Raw genomic sequence first — 20,304 nt, forward strand, 5'->3', positions numbered from 1 at the left:
ACTTCAGGCAATGCATTCAGAACAGTACCTGGCACACAGGTAAATAATATCCTTTAGTTGGAAATACCTCATTTGGTTTCCAAAACAATTCAGGCAGGTTATTCAAACTGCAGTAGAAGAAGTTTTCAGCATATGGAGAAAGCAATTTGAGTGAACTGAATTCTGAGATGGAAAAGCAGGTAAGGCCTTAGGGAAAGTCAGAAAGCAGATATTTACGCCGTAAGCTCTCTGCAGTTGCTAACGGAAGATCATAAATTAAGCTCTGAGTTATGTAGAAGCCCGAGCAAAAAGACCACTATGAGGAATTACAGGACTTGTTGTCCAAAAGATAAAAGCACCTTACAGCAAAGAAAAACAATGTTGTTCACAGCACAGAAGTCTGAGACATGATGTAGGATGACAGTTTGAACAAACTGGTACAGTAACAGCATCAGCCAGCTTTCTGAAACAACTGTTTTCTTGGAGGGCCCTCCAGTGCCAGACAGCGTATGATGAAAACACACAGCAATAAAAGTTAAATTAATTAATCTTCTTCTAACTCAGTGAAATAGCACCTACTCATTAAATGTGATAATTGTCCAACAAAACTGTATAGATTTAACCGAGAAAAGCCAAACAGGTTTGTAAGGACACCGGTTCAGTATGTGTAAACTATGAACATGTGGACAAATCCCTGAAGGAAATGTAAGAAGAACTGAAGAATTATGTTCAGAAAAACACTGTTTCCTTCTTACTACAGTAACACTTTTGTTGCAGAAAAATGTGTTAAGTAAAAGAGGATAGAAAGCCCACAATCTTCATCAACTACAATATCTCTCATAATGTTTGATGTATTTCATTTCAGTCTCATTTCTGCCTCTTTCTCTTCTCTGAATTTACAGAATTCAGATCCCATTTTATTCAACTCGTCCCCCATTTAAAAAAATTTTAATACTTTATGGGTGGTTATGAACATCCCTTAATATAGTTTTAATGGAGTTTAACAAGAAATGATTTCAAGAACAAAAAAGATTTCTCTGCTTTCTTGAGTTTTTATTAAGGGTAAAATTGCTAACTCTCTGATGTGGTAGCAATTATTTTTGAGCTTTATTTGCCGTGTGGGGGTGGACCTCAGAAACCAGGTCACTGTCGATCCGATTTTCTCTGGAGACTGTGCTGTTTCATTTAGGAGAACAGCTCACCAAACCCTGAGATCTATGCCTGTTTTCAAACTCAGCAGCTGGAAAGGAACCCTCTGAGTGGGATTCTGCTTGACTGGTAAAATATAGCTAATAAAATGTGCTCAGATGACACCCTTGAAAGAACTCGCTCTGCATGGCAACTCAGCATCACTGAGGATACTCATGCCTTCCTGGTCTACTTTTGCCCTGGCAATTTGAGCATCCCTGGACCAGTTTCTTCTGAGATGGAAAGGAGGATGCTGGGACTTTATCAACTCTCAGATTGCCAACTGACACATATATGTTATATAGTATCTGCATGTTATACATCATATTAAATATATGTACATATACATATTGTGTTGTTGCTGTTGTTCAGTCACTAAGTTGCATCGGACTCTTTGCGACCCCATGGGCTGCAGCACGCCAGGCCTCGCCGTCTCTCACCATCTCTGGGAGTTTGCCCAAGTTCATGTCCATTAAGTCGGTGATGCCACCCAACCATCTCATCCGCTGTTGCACCCACTCCTCCTGCCCTCAGTCCTTCTCAGCATCAGGGTCTTTTCCAGTGAATCTGCTCTTAGTATCTGGTGGCCAAAGTATTGGAGCTTCAGCTTCAGCATGAGTTCTTCCAGTGAGTATTCAGGGCTGATTTCCTCTAGGACTGACTGGTTTGATCTCCTTGCTGTCCAAAGGACTCTCAAGAGTCTTCTCCAGTATTTTACTTACAATACATATTGTAGGGGAGCAAAATTTACCACTCCAAAATATCTCTTTGGCATGTAGATCATTTCAAGCTGAAACAATCAAGGCCCAAAAGACTCAGAAAGAAACTTTGACATTCCTCCTAAATGCCTAAAAGAAAGACGGAGGACCTGTCCCCAGATTATAGCTATCAGCAGATACGTCTGCAGAGGACATGGGCCAAGTGTGGTCAGGGAAATTCAAGGCTGGGCCTAGAGGTGAGAGTGTACTCTGTTGACTCTGCTGGCCCAGCAAACATTTATTTATCAAACATTTGCTTTTTCATCTCCATGGCAATTGCCTTCCTACCCTTTGAAGTTTCAAACCACTACCCTCAACACCTTCTTTTGTCTTTAGTTGAAAATGGTATTTAAGGTGAGTCTTTGGCCATTTTGGTGAGTTACTCAGTTTTCCCGGGTCTCTCCAAGGTTTCAGTTCAGTTCAGTTCAGTTGCTCAGTTGTGTCCAACTCTTTGCGACCCCATGGACCGCAGCATGCCAGGGCCTCCCTATCCATCACCATCTCCTAGAGTTTACTCAAACTCATGTCCATTGAGCCAATGATGCCATCCAACCATTTCATCCTCTGTAGTCCCCTTCTCCTCCCACCCTCAATCTTTCCCAGCATCAGGGTTTACATGTTATTAAACTTCCGTTTGACTTTCTCCTGTTAATCTGTCTCATGTCAATTTAATTCTTAGATTAGCCACAAGAATCTAGAAAGGAGGTACATTTCTTCCTCCACAATAATATAATACAGAACTTTGGTCTTCAATTTTCCTTTGAACTCCAATCTCATATCCAATTGCCTCGCTGGCATTGACAAGTTGGGAAGCAAGCCTAACTCCTACAGTCAATAACTCTACAGTGTGAAGTACTGAGTTAACTAGCCTGTTGGGTAATTCGTTAACCTTGTAGAGCCTTAGGTTCTTCATCTTTTTAAGTACCCAACTCATAGGAATAATAGTACTCAGCTCATAGCAGTAAGAGTACCAAGCTCACAGCAATAACAGTACCCAGCTCATAGCAGTAAGAGTACCAGTTCATAGCAATAATAGTGTCCAGCTCAGAGGAAAAATAGTACCTCTGAGTAATGGTAGTAATGGTACCCAGCTCACTGGCATCTTCTGAGGATGAAACAAGATTATGCACGTGAAGTACTTGGAGCTGCATCTCACAGATGGCTAGGTTTCAATCAATGCAAAGATGAAATATCATGATGTTGTCCTAAAGGCACTTTCAGCTTACCTCTCCCAAACCTAAATGTGTATTCCTCCATGCCTCTGTTCTTTCTGAACCCTTCCTCCTCTCGGTCCTGTCCACTCCAGACAGAACAGCAGTTCTCAGTACTCAATGAATTAACCTTGCAAAGCCCAGGGACTGTGTGTATCTGAGTCACCAGCAGTGCCAATAAAAACAGGGGCTCCTGAACTCCACAGGCTTGGAGGTGCTGGCCCTAGCACAGGGAGGAAATGTTCACCTTTCCTATGAAAATGCTGCTGACACTTGCAAAGAGATGTGGCCACCCTGCGCCTTTTAGTATACGGACACATCACTGAGCACAGTTTGGGCCTTTCCAATTCTTCTTCCAAACTACTCAATGTAAGAGAAGCCAAAAGATGCGTGTCTGCTTCCCAACACTGTCAGACTGGAAATGAGATCAGCAAAGGGACTGGGGAGGAGGCCTGACTGATGCTTCTAAAGGAAACTGGGACTTCTCCATAAATTTATATACGCATAATTGGACATGAAAGTCAGTTAAGATAAGAACACATAAACCATCCCACTATGTCTTCAAATATTAGGCTCCTCAGAGTCGTAAGAACGTAGATTGTTTAATTTAAATCTGGCGTAAGTGCTATGCTTGCAGTTTTGCCTACTTGCCAAAACCGCTTGAAGAACATTGGCTTCTGATGACTGAGCGTTTATACATCTAAATCTGTCTCCACTCGTTTCAGCTTCAGTTCCCTCTTCTAAAGCACACGGGCCCCGCATTTGATTATTGTACACCACAGTCACCTGAAGAACTTGTTGAAGCATGCAGATTCCCAAGCACGGGATCTGGAATTCAAATGCAGATCCGGAATTTGAATCTCCAAATTCCAGAGACTCAGGGTCTGTTGGCTTAGTGGGGCTCAGGAATTCACATTTTTATTAGCATCCCTACTGATTCAGGTGGGCTTCCCAGGTGGCTCAGGAGTAAAGAATCTGCCTGCCAATGCAGGAAACACGGGTGTGGGTTGGGAAGATCCCAGAGGAGAAAATGGCAACCCATTCCAGTATTCTTGCCTGGAGAGTTCCAAGGATAGAGCCTGGCGGGCTACAGTCTACGGGGTCACAAAAGAGTTGGACATGACTTAGTGCTTAAACAACAACAACTGATTCAGACCCAGTTGGCCTGGAAACCCAGGGTCATGAAATGCTCATCCACCTTTGGTTCGGGAGACCCCCACATGTCATCACAGAGCTGTTCCTGAAAACCCCCATCTGTCAATATTTGCAGATCAACCTTATTTTCTCACTGATTTACTTGATATTTTCTGGGATGTTTTATCTCCATTTATTATAAATTTCAATAAACCATGACACTTAAAAAACTTAGTTTCAAATGACACAACCACTTAGTTTCAAGTTTCTGTGCCCCAAGACTCTTAAAGTGATTCTGGATTCTGAAGACAAGCTACATGTTTATATTGGCTGGCCTACTCTTCATGTGCATAATGTATTTATTGAACTTGCGAACAGTAGTTCTCAGATTTTAGCTTGTATCAAAATCACCTTGGAGCAGCAGGATGCTTGTTAAAATGCAAATCCAAAATCTCTACCACTAAAGAGAAGGTCCTGTGTTGAGTCCAAAACCTTGCATTTTTACAAGTAACCATTCGATTCAGGTGGGCCTCCCTGGTGGCTCAGTCAGTTAAGAATGTGCCTGCAATGCAAGAGATCCGGATTCGATCCCTGGGTTGGGAAGATCCCCTGGAGAAGGCAAATGGCCACTCACTCCAGTATTCCTGCCTGGAGAAGTCCATGGACAGAGGAGCCTCGTGGGCTACAGTCCATGGGATTGCCAAGAGTCGGACACGACTGAGAGACTAACACAGACACACATTTGATTTAGGTAGAGTTGGTTCCCTGGCCAGGGTTGGAGACATCCAGCTGTGGAGAGTTATTCTAAATCCTTTCTGCAAAACTGACAGCCGTTTATAATTGTGGTTTGTCTGGATTTTGCATTTTGGAAAGTGCTAAAGAAGTGTTCAAGTGCTGACACAAGTAAAAGAATCTCAGAATTATTTCAGAGACTGAAGAGTCCAGCCCTTTTACTCTTTAGATGGGGAAATTGAGGCTCATGACTTGAAATTGAGGTGGCTTGAAATAGATGGGGAAATTGAGGTGACATGACTTGTCCAAGGTCACAGCTAGCTAACGATAGAGCCCAGACTCAGACTGAGCTGGGACTCTTGTTTAACCATAATCCAAAGTCCCTCTTGTGTTTCAGACTCTTCTAGTAAGTTACAATTCATAAAGGGGCCTCCCTGTTTTATTGACCCTGCTGTATATGTACTTATAATCACTAAAGCACAGATGTCACTGAGACTTGTGAGTGGAGGGGTGGGACCCAACAGCTGAGCTACTTGCTCTGGGTTTTCTAAGCCAAGCCTCACTGGATTTTAGCATACTGAGGGTAGCATAAAGGGAATATCTTGAAATCCAACAATCCAGAAGCACGTAGGGTACCTCCCTGTACCTTTTGAGAAGAGAAACTTCTAGAGATGCTATACATAGTGAAGGAAGGGAATGTCTATTTTTTCAAAGCTGGGGTTTATTTTATTATTATTATTAAATGAGTTTATTATTCCTTAAACTGTATATCCTCATGATATTTACTCTTATAAAATAATTTCATAATACAGTTCCTGACAGAGGATGAGATGGCTGGATGGCATCACTGACTCGATGGACGTGAGTCTCAGTGAACTCCGGGAGTTGGTGATGGACAGGGAGGCCTGGCGTGCTGCGATTCATGGGGTCGCAAAGAGTCAGACACGACTGAGCGACTGAACTGAACTGATCTGATCTGATTTTAAAGTAATGTATTTCAAAATGAAAAATTTAAAAATAAAATGGGATGGGAAAGGGAAAAGGCAACTCAGTGTGGTGAAGTGGACACCTGAAAGACAGAAGTCTCATGATGGGATGAGCAGACATGATCAACACAGAGGCTGTCAGACCTTGGTGCAGTTTGGTGATGGCAGTTCTCAAATTTAGTTCTCATAATCATCTGAGGAGTTGGAGTCATCTTTGCTACCCCATGGACTGCAGCCTGCCAGGCTCCTCTGTCCATGGAATTATCCAGGAAAGAATACTAGAGTGGATGCCCACCTCCCTTCTCCAGGGGATCTTCCTGACCCAGGGATTGAACCCAGGTCTCCTGCATTGCAGGTAGTATGTTTACCATCTGAGCCGCCAGGGAAGGTTCTCTCATACTTTAGACCAAGAAAAATTCCAAATATTAAAAATGCAACCAAAATAGAAGAGGATAAAACTATTTTATATCTGAGTGAAAAGGAGTTTTGAATTACAACTCAAAATCAGTGATGGAAAAAAAAAGACTGATGAGTGTGACTATACAAAATATAAATCTCCACAGGGGGAAAAAAAATTATCTGCAGGCTCAAAAGATAAAGTAACAACAACAGAAAACTGGGACAAACATTTGTAATCACACCACAAATAAAGGGCTTATTTCTCTAATAGATAAATTAATAAGAAAAGATCATCAAAACAAGAGAAAAAAAATAATGAATGCTTTCAAAAAAGTAGTTGCAGAAGGCTTTTAATTACATTTGGCAAAAAAAAAATTACGGATAATAAAAATGGTGCACATTTAAATGTTGGCACATGTTTTACCTATTATCTTTGCAAACTTTTCAAAGACTGATGACACGCTGTGCTGACAAAGACTTTGGGGACACAGGTACGTTTATACAGCAGGGGGTAAAGGTGAATTTCCTTGGGAGGGAAATTTGTCAATGTTTGTCAGAATCACAGCTATGTGTGTAGTCTTTCACCCAGCAATCCAAGAAATTTCTCCTACAATGGATGTGATGCACATGTAAGAATATTCACTGCAGTATTGTTTGCAACAACAACAAAAAATGATATCCTAAATATCCATCAGTAGGGGACTGATGAAATACCATATGGTACACTCACACAATGAAAAAGACTATAAATCTGTAAAATAAAAAAATCTCTGGAGCTGTTTATGCTTTGATAGAGAAAGATCTGGAAGGATACACAGGAAAAGCAGTAAAGGCGATTACTTCGTAGGGTACTGGGGCTTCCCGGGTGACGGTATAGCGGTAAGAACGTGCCTGCCAATGCAGGAGATGTAGGAGACGCGGGTTTGATCCATGGGTCAGGAAGATCCCCTGGAGGAGGAAAGCGTAACCCACTCCAGTATTCTTGCCTGGGGAATCCCATGGACAGAGGAGCCTGGTGGGTTACAGTCCATGGGGTCGCAAAGAGTCACACGACTAAAGCAACTTAGCACGCATGCGCAGAGGGTACTAGGCAAAAAAGGCAGTGCGGAAGGAAGGCTCTCCACTGTTTAATTTTTTATTTTTGAATTGTGTAAATGAACTGTCTATTCAAAATTTGATTTAAATAATTATCTGAGAAGCCTATTAAACATATAAGTGATTTCCCCTAATATCAACTCCACTGAGACAGAATCTCCAAGTATAAGGAGGAGTGCCCTCACCTGCAACACTGTGTATAGTTATTTCTTTAAAAAAAAAAAAAAAAAGACACATCACTTTAGCTCTAGTTTCTGCGTTTAAAGTAACAATGTCATGCATTCTCCTCTCTGGAGATTGAACATAGAATAAACCCACCATCTGCCCAAGTTTGCTAAGATGGATGTTATAATCATTATATGGCTTCCCAAGAACAATTCGTACAATTTATGACAAGGGATGGTTTGTATATCTCTACTCTTTTTTGTTAGTGTTATTAAAAAAAATTGAAAAAAAGAAAAAAACCTATTTTGTCCTCTGGGTGACAGATAGATGAAGAGGAGACCAGTCAGCCCTCAACCATTGTTCAAAACTATTGTCCTCACATTTACCCTCATGGTCTGTTCAGAATAACAGTATATATTGATGAAAATACCACAGTGGAAACAAATAAAAACTCACACCTGTGGCTAAGCTGGAAAGTCATCAAAAATCTGTCTTTTCTGATATCTACCGAAAGTGAACATCCCACATTCTATTGTTTGGCAATTCCACTGTTAGGTATATAACAAGGAAAATGTATTCGCTTGTGCAACAAAAGACATGTAGGAAAAAGCCCTAAGGAGCTTGACTCACAATAGCCCCACGTGGAACACCACCCCCACGTCCATCACGGTTGGAAGAGATGTGCGCGGTGTGGTGTGTCCCCACACCAAACATTCTGCGTAGCAACGAGAATGAAAGAACCAGAAAGACATGCAGTGACCCCACTAACAGAATGGTGAGCCAGAAAAAGGGCAATCCAAAAAGAAAACGTGATTTCGTTATATGTTAGAATAACAGGGCAAAAGAACCTGTGGTTTTAGAAGTGAGGATGGTAGATGGAAGACAGTACAGTAAGTCCCCTACATACGAACAAGTTCCATTCCGAGAGTGAGTTCATTAAATCCAATTTGTTTGTAAGTCCAGCAAAGTTAGCTTAGTCCCCAGCTAACTCAATTGGCTATATGGTACTGTATTGTAATAGGTTTATAATACTTTTCGTGCAAATAATGCATAAAAAACAAACAAGCACAAAAAATAAAGAAAACATTTCTAATCTTACAGGACAGTGCCTTGAAAAGTACTGTAGCCCGGGACAACAGCTGGCATACAGGGGCTGGCATCGAGTGAACAGGCAAGAAAAGTTACCGACCGGAGGAGGGAGAGGAGGTGGGAGATGGGAGAGCTGAAGGATCTGGGTGGTTAGGTCAGTTGGACAAAGTCATCAAGCTGCATATTTAACACTTGTACATTTTCTGAATTTTTGTTATGCCTTTCAGTAAGTGTTTTAAAGTCATGAGCAGTGTGTGAATGAGTTTTGGATAAGTAACAGGCTTGACTTCTAAATAAATGCTCTCCCAGCCCCTGTTGAGATACCAAGAGATCCTAAGGAGACTGCAAGACAAAATGCCATTGGCCTCAGCTCCTGGAAATGATGCAGAGATCCGGGCATGATGCAGAGGGGTCCCTCCGCCCCACTGGAAAAAAAGCAGCAGCAAGACCGTCTCAATGCCTGGCAGAACAGCCAAGAGAAAGAGGCTGTGTGTTAATCTGCAAGGAGAATACACTGCAGCCTGTTTTACTTGTCAGAATTCCTGACAGCTGAGAGGGTACATGTAAGTTAATTTTCTGGATAAGCAAAAATTTCCTCTTTAAACAATCCCACCATTTAAAACAAAATTATTTTTAATGGAACCCTTTCAAAAACACATTTCACACATCCCTGACTTTTCAAAAAGTTGAAGAGTCCACGGAATAGAATTTAACCTTTACACCAAATAACACTAGCAATTGGGTCCCATTTCAGTGCCAGGCACTATCTGAAATGCTTTACAGTAAATTTCCTCTTAATCCTCCTAAAACCCCTAAGAATTAGGTCTTATCATCATTCCCACTTCACATATGAGACTGAGGGTGATTGATTAATTGTCTGAGGTCATAAAACAGGTCTTCTGTTTACAGGCTGTTATTTCGCATCTGCTAACTTCCACCATGCCAACAGGTAGACAAGAATGTTCACTGTTCCTCTAGAGAGACTGAGTTCTCACTGCTTTTCTCTCCATATTTCCTTTCTCCTTCCTCAATGTGACACTCTTCTACAGAAGGCTACACCTCATAAACTCCTACCTAAAATCAGATAAAAATTGATAGCACTTTGTTTTCACCACTTTATATAAATTCCATCTCCTTAGATCTTCCTATGGCTAAAATAATCCCACTGAGTTGGTCCAACTTCTTTATCGGTTTAAGAGATCCCACTGGTTCTCTGCATTTCAAAGTGTCCTGGATTTGCTTTTTGCTTAATACAACTCAGAAGGAAGGCTTGGATTCTCATCAGATTAACAAAAAACAGCCCTCAGCGGGGGGCCTCCTTGACCTCCAGCTCTTGAGAAATTACAATGGGGAAACAGACAAGCACCGAGGCGCGCAGTCATTGTCTATAAGGTGCGTGGACGGGCAGGCCTGCAGAGCAAAAGAAAAACCATCCTTACCCTGTTTTCAAGCTGACCAAGGCGTCCTCGACTCCCTTCTGGTTAAATTTGGTCATGTACTGGTGCATGTAGGGGTAGTTGTTCCGGATGTTTCTCTCCGTACTGCCATTGGGCACCGTGCCAAATCGAAAGGGCGGGGAATAGTCGTGAGGTCTCTGAAACTGCAGAGAGACAGAGAGAGAGAGAGAGCAGGAGGAGAAAGAAGAGTCAGCCATCCTCTGCCTCGTGTCAGGAGTCAAACATCGGCATGCATCACCGCAGGACAGAAGAAACCCATTCATTTCTGTGCTTTCTTTCTGCTTAATCACACCTTCCAGTTGTCTGGGAGCTCCAGGAAGTCAGAAACAGAGTCTGTCTTGTTCCCCACTGTTCCCTGGAGCCCAGCATAGGGCCCAGCTGGGTGTGCAATAGATGCCCGCTGGATGGCATTTTAGAGAGACTGGCCTAGTGGTAGGGACACAGGGAGAAGCCGGGAAATGCTAGTTGAGCTGGAGTAAATGCATGACGTTAGCTCATTCATCAGTTTTACAGTGACATTTCCTGAGATCCTCATCAATCACTCCCATTTCTGGACTCCATTTACAATTCCTTCCAGTACATTCCAACAGAAGATGATGAAGGGGAGCAGAATTTGCCATCCCCAAATATGCCTCTCTGGCATATGGATTTTTGGGGGGCTGGTTATTTTTTTTTTTAAGATACAGCAGACACAGGAGAAACTGGAAACTGAGTCCAAGTTAACCTTTTTGGAAGAAGCAAAAATCTTACATTTATAAGGGTGTCTTCCTCTCTGTAACCTGGAAGAGGACAATGACTAAATCTCTAAAACTCTTATCAGTGGAGAAGGCAGTGACTGAAATCTGCATCACGACCATCCCCTTGCTTACTTGCTTTTCGTGGTCACCTCCTAGAACCTTCCTTCCCCCCGCCACACATCCCCAACCCTCATTGCTCTGCATCTTTCTTATGACTTCAGCTGAAGATAAAATTTAAGCTGGTGGTTTGGGCTATTTTAGGGAGTTCCTTAGTTTTCTTGGGTATCTCCCATATATACAGGAGGTATACATGTTTTTCTCCTGTTAATCTGTCTTTTTTTTTTTTTTTATGGGGAGTGGAGGTCTCAACCAAGAACCTAGAAGGGTAGAGGGACAGTCATTTTTCTTCCCTTACAATGATTCTATGTTATCATTTACTCATTCTCTAGCCATCATTCATTCATTCATCTATTCATGCATGCAGGCAGGCAGTACTTATTGAGGGCCTAACACATGCCAGGGGCTTCCCTGGTGGCTCAGTGGTAAAGAATCTGCCTATCAATGGCGGAGACACAGATTCGGTCCCTGGGTTGGGAAAACCCCCTGGAGAAGGAAACGGCAACACATTCCAGTATTCTTGCCTGGGAAATCCCATGGACAGATGATCCTGGAGGCTACAGTCCATGGAATCACAAAAGAGTCAGGCACAAGTTAGCAACTAAAACAATAGCAACCCATCCCAGGCACAATGCCAGGCTCCATGAAGGTTTCTTGAGCTGGATTCCATACTAACCATTAGCTTCCTGGGCATACCCATGTCCAGTACGGCTCCTGAGCCTCTGTAATGGCTCACTGTCCATGCTCCCCTCATCTTCCCTGACTGGCTGAGATTGTCTGTTCAGAACAGTCCTCCCCAAGATGTCCCACTTTGATCATGTGGTTATTTTTTTCACTCTGTTTATGCTGTGTTACATCAACTTATTTTCATATGTTTAATCACCTACACATTCTTGGGATAAATCTCTTTTGGTCATGACATCTTATTCTTTTTATATGCTCCTGCTTGATTTGGGTTGCTAGTATCTTGGTGAGGATTTTTGCATCAATATTTTAAAAAGATGTAGAGAACAAATGTACGGACACCAAGGGAGGATGCGGAGGGTGGGATGGATTGGGATTGACATATGTACAGTACTATGGATGAAACAGATGACTAATAAGAACCTACTATAGAGCACAGGGAACTCTGCTCCACGCTCTGTGGTGACCTAAATGGGAAGGAAATCCTGGGAAGAGGGGATTCACTCTGCTGTGCAGGAGAAACTAACCCAACAGTACAAAGCAACGATGAGCTTGTGCTCAGTCGCTCAGTCCTGTTTGACTCTTTGTGACCCCGTGGACTGTAGCTCGCCAGGCTCCTCTGCCCATGGAATTTATCAGGCAAGAATACTAGAGTGGGGTGCCATTTCCCACTCCAGGGGATCTTCCCAAACCAGGGATCAAACCCACGTCTCACATCTCCTGCATTTAACCTCCTGCAGGCAGGTTTTTTTTTTTTTACCACTGAGCCACCTGGGAAGACCCAAAGCAACAAGACATTGGCCCATCATTTTCTTTCCCTTATGATATCTTTGTTTACTTTATTATCAAGGAAAAATACTGGCTTCATAGAATAAGTTAGTAAGTGTTCCCTTACTCTCTATTTTTCTGAAGAGTTTGAGAAGGATTGGTGTTAATTCTTCTTTAAACTGGTAAAATTTACCAGTGAAGCTGTCTGGTCCTGAATTTTTCCATTCTTTAAAAAAAATTTTTTTTTTTATTGAACTGGAGTTGATTTATAATATTGTGTGAGCTTCTGGTACACAGCAAAGTGATTTGTCATATATACATATTCTTTTCCATTATAGTTTATCACAAGATGTTGGACACAGTTCCCTGGGCTATACAGTAGGACTTGCCGTTTATGTTTTATATACAGTAGTTTGTATCTGCTAATCCCAAGCTCCTAATTTATCCATCCCCCAGATATGCCCATTTGGCATGTGAATTATTTTGAGCTGAAGGCATTCGAGATCCCATGGGCTCAAGAGAAACTTTTCCCCCTTCCCTCAAAGAATTTAAACTGGGGGCCTTGCCCATAAGAAGAATGATTATCAGAAATAAGATTTTATGACCTGTGACAGGCAAACATTTAATTACTGAACATCTGCTCTTCTCATCATCCTGTGAATCACCCACCTCCCTCTACAGCCCCAGGCTCCTACTCTACTCTTTAGCTTGGGATGGCACATCTTCCTGATTTTATCTTTCTGTCTCTGAACCTCCCATGTAAGGCGGCGGGTGGGGGGTGGGAGGGCGTTCCTGTGCATTCAAAATTAAATTAGAGTTTCTCCTGTTGGTCTGCCTCACGTTAATTTAATTCTAAGACCAGGCAAAAGAATCCAGAAGGAGAGAGAAAGGTTTTCTTCCTCTCTGACATCTGCTCACATCTTCAGTGTTTGGGGTAATCTAATCAGATTAGGCGTCCAGAAGACTGGGTCTAAGTCCTGGAAATACAGTTAAAATCTAGAGACAGCACAAGGCGATGGTTATTAAGTGTGAGCTCAGCTTCACAGGTTCCAAAATCAGTCCCTTACGGACTGTAGAGTCTTAGTGAAGTCACTTCCCTTCCCACTGTTTCCACTTATTTCCTGTCGGCAGAGTAGGAAACTCATCAGTACTTCCCTCTTGGGATCAGTGCTGCTGCTGCTAAGTCACTTCAGTCGTATCCGACTCTGTGAGACCCCAGAGACGGCAGCCCACCAGGCTCCCCCATCCCTGGGATTCTCCAGGCAAGAACACTGGAGTGGGTTGCCATTTCCTTCTCCAATGCATGAAAGTGAAAAGTGAAAGTGAAGTCCCTCAGTCGTGTCCGACTCTTCACGACCCCATGGATTGCAGCCTACCAGGCTCCTCCATCCATGGGATTTTCCAGGCAAGAGTACTGGAGTGGAGTGCCATTGCCTTCTCTGCTTGGGGTCAATGGGAAGATTTAAAATTACAGCGTTTGTCAAGTAATAAGAATAGTATCTAGAACAGAAGAAGCACTCACAAAATAAAACTGTTCATAGCTAGTGGTAGTGGGAAGCCACTGTATAACACAGGGCACCAGCCTGGGGCTCTGTGATGATATAGAGGGGTGGGATGAGGGGGTAGGAGGGAGGCTCAAAAGAAAGGGGATCTATATATATGATTACAGCTGATTCGTCTTGTTGCAAGGCAGGAATCAACACAACATTATAAAGCAATTATCTTCCAATTAAAAATAAATTTTTAAATTTTTAAATAAATTAAAAAAAAAAAAACTCTCACTTTTCATTTCTACCATCATTCTGGGAAAAAAAATGTAACCTGGACCTCATTTTTCTATGAAATATGGAATTCTGGAACCAGAAAGTGATGATAATATGACTTAACACTTCTTGAGGACTCGGCTGGGGCCAGCAATGTGCCAAGAATGTTAACAAATATTGGCTCATTTAATACAACAACCCTGTGTGTGTGTTAGTTGCTCAGGCTTGTCTGACTCTGAGGCCATGTGGACTGCAGCCTGACAGGCTCCTCTGTCCACGGAATTCCCCAGGCAAGAATACTGGAGTGGGTTGCCATTCCCTTCTCCAGGGGATTTTCTTGACCCAGGGATCAAACTCAGGTCTCCTACATTGACAGGCAGATTCTTTACCACCTGATCTACCAGGGAAACCCTAAAACAACTCTGCCAGGAAACTAACCTTCAAGGATTGGTTTCACAGATGAGGAAACCAAGGCTCACAGAGGTTACATGACCTTCTTAAGATTGTTGTTGCTGTTCAGTCACTAAGTCATGTCTGACTCTTTGTGATCCCATGGACTGCAGCATACCAGGCTTCCCTGTCCTTCAGCATTTCCCAGAGTTTGCTCAAACGCAGGTCCATTGAGTCCATGATGCCATCCAACCATCTCATCCTCTGTCGTCCCCTTCTCCTCCTGCCCCAAATCCTTCCCAGCATCTGTGTCTTTTCCAGTGAGTTGGCTCTTCACATCAGGTGACCAAAGTGTTCTTAAGATTACACTCCTTGTAAGCAGCCCTAAGGTCTGAACTCTATCAATCCTCCGGGACCCTCACTAGTGATCTCTCCTCTTTTAGAGGTGAGGACCTTGTAACCCAGAGGGAAGGACAGCCAGTGAACCTCTGGCAGCACCAGCACTGGGGTCCAGAGGTCTCTCAGAGTCCCAGGCCAGCACGTCTTCCACGGAACTGAGAGCTGCCCAAGGAAGCGTCCAAGTTTACCCCAGGGTGAGGCCCGTGGAAACCATTATTCCTTTTTCCAGACTCACGCTTCATTTCACTGTTAATTAAAATTTCCAGCTGCAGATTGTCCCCCTTAAATTAGGCATGCTGCTGCCTAATAAGCAGCCGTAACTGGATTGGGGGGAAGTATCCATACATTGTCCAAATGAGATCCTCCGGCTGGGAGCCTTGCGTTGGGAGTGTGTGTGTGTTTGTGTGTGTGTGCAGACAACAGAATGCCCTTTGCACTCACTCAGGCAAGTGGCGTCACAACCCATCACCTCGGAGGGGGAGGCGCTACCCAGCGCAATGGCATGGCAGCTGTCTGCTCGGGGGCACAAAGGCAGCGGCTCTGCTCATAAATCTAGGCCTTGAAGCAGCCGCTCTCAATCTCCTGAGACATCGACGGCCTGTTTGCCTAACTGCCTTCCCCTTCACTCACCATCTGTAGCTGAGGAGGCTCGCAGCTCTTTGAGACACTTTCCTTCTTTGCCTTTGGTTTGCAGAACAATAGAGAGAGGGAGTCCACCTCGGGGATGAATTTCTACACTTCTCTGGCCTTGACTGTACCATCACCCACTCTAAACTCAGCCTGGCACCCAGATGGAGGAACCTTTTCCTGTTCAACTAAAGGCTGTCAAACTTTTAAAAGCATGACTCATGACACATCTTCCATCTCTGCCCTGCACACACACAGACACATACCACATCACAGCACGCTTTCTACCTGGGATTATCCTCTAACGTCAGCCATGGTGAACTACATTTTTAATGGCCACCATCTGTAAATTAATGTCACGACTCCCTAAAGCGTCCTAACCTACAGTGTGACAAATAGCTAGGGGCAAGGATGACTCTTGCAGGAAGCCCAGGCCCTAGTGTTAAGGGCACCCTCTGTGTTTCTTCAGTTCAGTTCCATCCCTCATTTGTGTCTGACTCTTTGCAACCCCATGGACTGCAGCACACCAGGCTTCCCTGTCCATCACCAACTCCTGGAGCTTGCTCAAACTCATGTCCATCGAGTCGGCGATGCCATCCAACCATCTCATCCTCTGTTGTTCCCTTCTCCTCCTGCCTTCAAAATTCCCCAGCATCAGGGTCTTTACCAATGAGTCAGTTCTTCACATCAGGTGGCCAAAGTATTGGAGTTTTCGGCTTCAGCATCAGTCCTTCCAATGAATATTCAGGACTGATTTCCTTTAGGATTGACTGGTTGGATCTCCTTGCAGTTCAAGGGACTCTCAAGAGTCTTCTCCAACACCACTGTTCAAAAGCACCAATTCTTTGGTGCTCAGCTTTCTTCATAGTCCATCTCTCACATCCATACATGACCACTGGAAAAACCATAGCCTTGACTAGACGGACCTTTGTTGGCAAAGTAATGTCTCTGCTTTTGAATATGCTGTCTGGATTGGTCATAACTTTCCTTCCAAGGAGTAAGCGTCTTTTAATTTCATGGCTGCATTCACCATCTGAAGTGATTTTGGAGCCCAGAAAAATAAAGTCTGTCACTGTTTTCATTGTTTTCCCGTCTATTTGCCATGAAGTGATGGGACTGGATGCCATGATCTTAGTTTTTTGAATGTTGAGCTTTAAGGCAACTTTTTCACTCTCCTTTTTCACTTTCATCAAGAGACTCTTTACTTCTTCTCTTTCTGCCATAAGGGTGGTGTCATCTGTATATCTGAGGTTGTTGATATTTCTCCTGGCAATCTTGATCCCAGCTTGTGCTTCATCCAGCCCTGCTTTTCCCATGATGTACTCTCTATGTGTTTCTTACAGGAATGGATTTCCAAGGTAACTTTCTTCCAGAGAGTTGAGAGTGCAGAAGAAACAAATGTGGGCTCCAGCCCAGGAAGGGGTGGTGCAGAGGTCTCCTCCATCAATAAGATTACGTGTGTTCATGCTAAGTTGCTTCAGTCGTGTCTGACTCTTTGCAACCCTTTGGACTGTAGCCTGCCAGGTTCCTCTGTCCATTGGATTTCTCAGACAAGAATACTGGAGTGGGTTGCTATTTCCCATTTCAGAGCATCTTCCCAATCCAGGGAGTGAACCCGTGTCCCTGTGTCCCCTGCACTGGCAGATTCTTTACCACTGAGCCACCTGGGGAGCCACGTGCTTCTGGATGTAGCATCAAACTGCCCCAGCCCTTAAGAGGGTGGAGAGGCTCAGAGGCCTCCACTCAGCCAATGAGGGTGGTGAACGGGGCTCACCCAGCATGACTCCATGAGAACACATTCATGGGCTCATCCACAAGGTTCAGTCCCCGAACTCCCTCTATCGCTGTCGGTGCAATAACATTCCAGACCCCAGAAAGGAGGGATGGTTCGAATCAGGCAACGGTGATGGTCGAGAGGAGGGGGAGGAGAAGAAGGAGCGGGGAGAGGCAGCAGAGAGGGGCTGGAGGAGTGGGGAGGCGAGAGAAGAAAGAACATTTATAACAGGATTACCTGCCACGTGCCAGGCATGGTGTGAGGATTACCCCTAATCCTCATATCAACCTTGCCAGAACGGTATTAAACCCCTCTATCAGGAAATTAGGCCATGGAGAGACAGACACTCTGAAGGCCATACAACTACTATATGGCAGGCCAGGATTTGAACTTAGACTCGTTTGACCCCTATGGTGTTGCTTTTTCCAATACAGCAATCTGTCTCCCAGAGACAGATTTCAGCAACCATGGTAACACCCAACATTTTGAAAATGGTTGCCACCAACATTCCAACTTCTTTAATAATTTCGAGGGGGATGAATTCCTCTATGTATAATTTAACCCCAAGGTCATCTGAGCACACCACGGGCTCCAACAGCAAGCACTAATGCTGCAAATGGCTGGAAAGTATTATAAACCTGAGTTGTTACATAGATACTCATGATTAAAACAAACAAAAAATAAATACACTTGCATACGGTATTAAAATAAATGGATTCAATATAGATTTTTATTTTGCAGACTTTCTTGGTGTATTTGCCATTAATCTTCTGGGAGCACTTAGCTTATTTACTCCAGGAATTTTGCTGTTTATTTAATTGTATCAAACATTTAATTAAAAGAGCTATCCGCTTGCTGCTAATGCTCTGAGCATGGAAGCTGAGCCGTGTCTCATGAGGATACAGTATCTGTTACTAGGTGTTTCCAAGTCAGAGAAGGTCAGTGGAATTATTAGTGGTTCTAATTAGTTTTCCCACAAGCAGTCATGTTATTAGACCTAAAACTAGGTAGCAAGGGACTTTTTTTTTCTCCTTGCTGTTGAAAATAGCATCAGAAAGTAAAATATGCTGCCAACTACTTTCTGTTTTAAAAAAGTGTTTATTTAGTTTACTTGGCTGTGCCAGGTCTGAGTTGCATGTGGGATCCAGCTTCCTGACCAGGGATTGAACCCGGGCCCCCTGCACTGGGAGCAGAGTCTTAGCCACTGGACCACCACACAGTCCCTGCATGTCCCGCTCTGTGCAACCCCACAGACTGTAGCCCACCAGGCTCCTCTGTCCATGGGATTCTCCAGGCAAGAACACTGGAGTGGGTTGCCATTCCCTTCTCCAGGGGATCTTCCAACCCAGGGATCAAAACTACATCTCCTTCAGCTCCACTACTGAGCCACCAGGGAAGTCCAAAGAAGTCCCTACAGATTATTAATACTTTCTTGAAATATCTTCTCATCCGGAACATGGTTTCCCACTGCTTCCAATGTTCCTCTGGTCACTTATTCTAGGAACTATACATTTGCTCCCATATATGATATAATTGGATCTGTAGAGGATTTCATTGGCTACGGGGAACATTCTCACTGGCAGCTTCCTTTTATCCTCACAGCAACTATGACTCCCAAATGTTCAGAGAGGAGCTAGCAGGCACAGCAAAGTTACACAACAATAAAGGTATCACACAGCTGGTACATGGCAGAGAGGAAAGGAAACCCAACTTTCTTGACTCCAAGTAGATGGCTTTCTCTGCTGCCCCCAGATACGCTTAGGGTGAGCCAAGGAATTGAGTGAATGTGATTTATGAAGGAAGGGCTCCAGGAGAAATCAGGAAGGATATGGGGGAAGGAGGTTAGGGAAGGGGAGGAAGCCAGGCAAGGGTGTGACTGTGGGCAAAGTCTTAACATCTGCCTGAACCCACAGGGAGCTCAAGAGTAAACTGCACCTCGGAGTTTTCCCAGAAGCAACAGAGTAGCTGGCTTTCGTACTCTCACCCTGGTTAGTCATTGGTTACAGGAAGGTCAATGCTTTCTAACTGTGGTGCTGGAGAAGACTCTTGAGAGTCCATCAGACTGGAAGGAGATCAAACCAGTCAATCCTAAAGGAAATCAACCCTGAATATTTATTGGAAGGACTGATGCTAATGTTAAAGCTCTGATACTTTGGCCACCTGATATGAAGAGCCAACTCACTGGAAAAGTCCCTGATGCTGGGAAAGATTGAGGGCAGGAGGAGAAGTGGGTGATAGAGGAAGAGATGCTTGGATGGCATCATAGACCCAATGGACTTGAGTTTGAGCAAATTCCAGGAGATGGTGAAGGACAGGGAACCCTGATGTGCTACAGTCCATGGGGTCACAAGGAGTCAGACATGACTTAGCGATTGAACAACAACAATAATATCCAGGCATCCACTGTTTTGCTGCTGCAAGATAATTGCTCTCTGAAGGTCCCTGAGCCTTCATCAGCAAAGGTGAGGCTGGGCACAGAGTCGGGAAAGGGATCCAAGGAGCCCCAGGTGGGTGCCTACAGGCCCAACCCACCATGCCTTTCTCACTCAGTTAGCAAGCGTGCGTTGGGCATCCACTCAGTGCCACAGAACCCTGTCGCCCCCTCCCACCAAGTCTATTTTAATCTCATCAGTGTTCTCTCCTTTACAGCACTTACTCCTGCCCGGAATTTCCTTGTTCGTTACATTTACTCAGGTGCTGTTTATTTCTTCCTATCGGAATTTAAGTTTCACAGGAGCACAAGCCCAGGCTGCCAAGTTGACTACGGTGACCAGGAAGATTCTCCCAAGAGGTAGTAGTTCCCCTAAAACCTGGAAGTCCAGGAGGAGTCGTCCACGAGAATAAAGGGGGAA

General features: G+C 43.9%; 1 protein-coding gene across 2 annotated transcripts in view; it reads right to left on the minus strand.

Annotated features, from left to right (window-relative positions):
- The window catches only part of GRIN2A (glutamate ionotropic receptor NMDA type subunit 2A), a 457,913-nt gene that overhangs the window by 69,907 nt on the left and 367,702 nt on the right, over positions 1–20,304 (minus strand). For both annotated transcript variants that reach the window (XR_009733472.1, XM_061401104.1), the window contains exon 10: positions 10,176–10,336. Coding sequence is in view for 1 of the 2 variants with exons in the window: in XM_061401104.1 (XP_061257088.1) it covers positions 10,176–10,336 (161 nt within the window). In the remaining variant the exon portion in view is untranslated. The remainder of the gene's footprint in view (positions 1–10,175; positions 10,337–20,304) is intronic.

The sequence above is a fragment of the Bos javanicus genome, chromosome 25, assembly GCF_032452875.1.
Source record: "Bos javanicus breed banteng chromosome 25, ARS-OSU_banteng_1.0, whole genome shotgun sequence".
Lineage (NCBI taxonomy): Eukaryota > Metazoa > Chordata > Mammalia > Artiodactyla > Bovidae > Bos > Bos javanicus.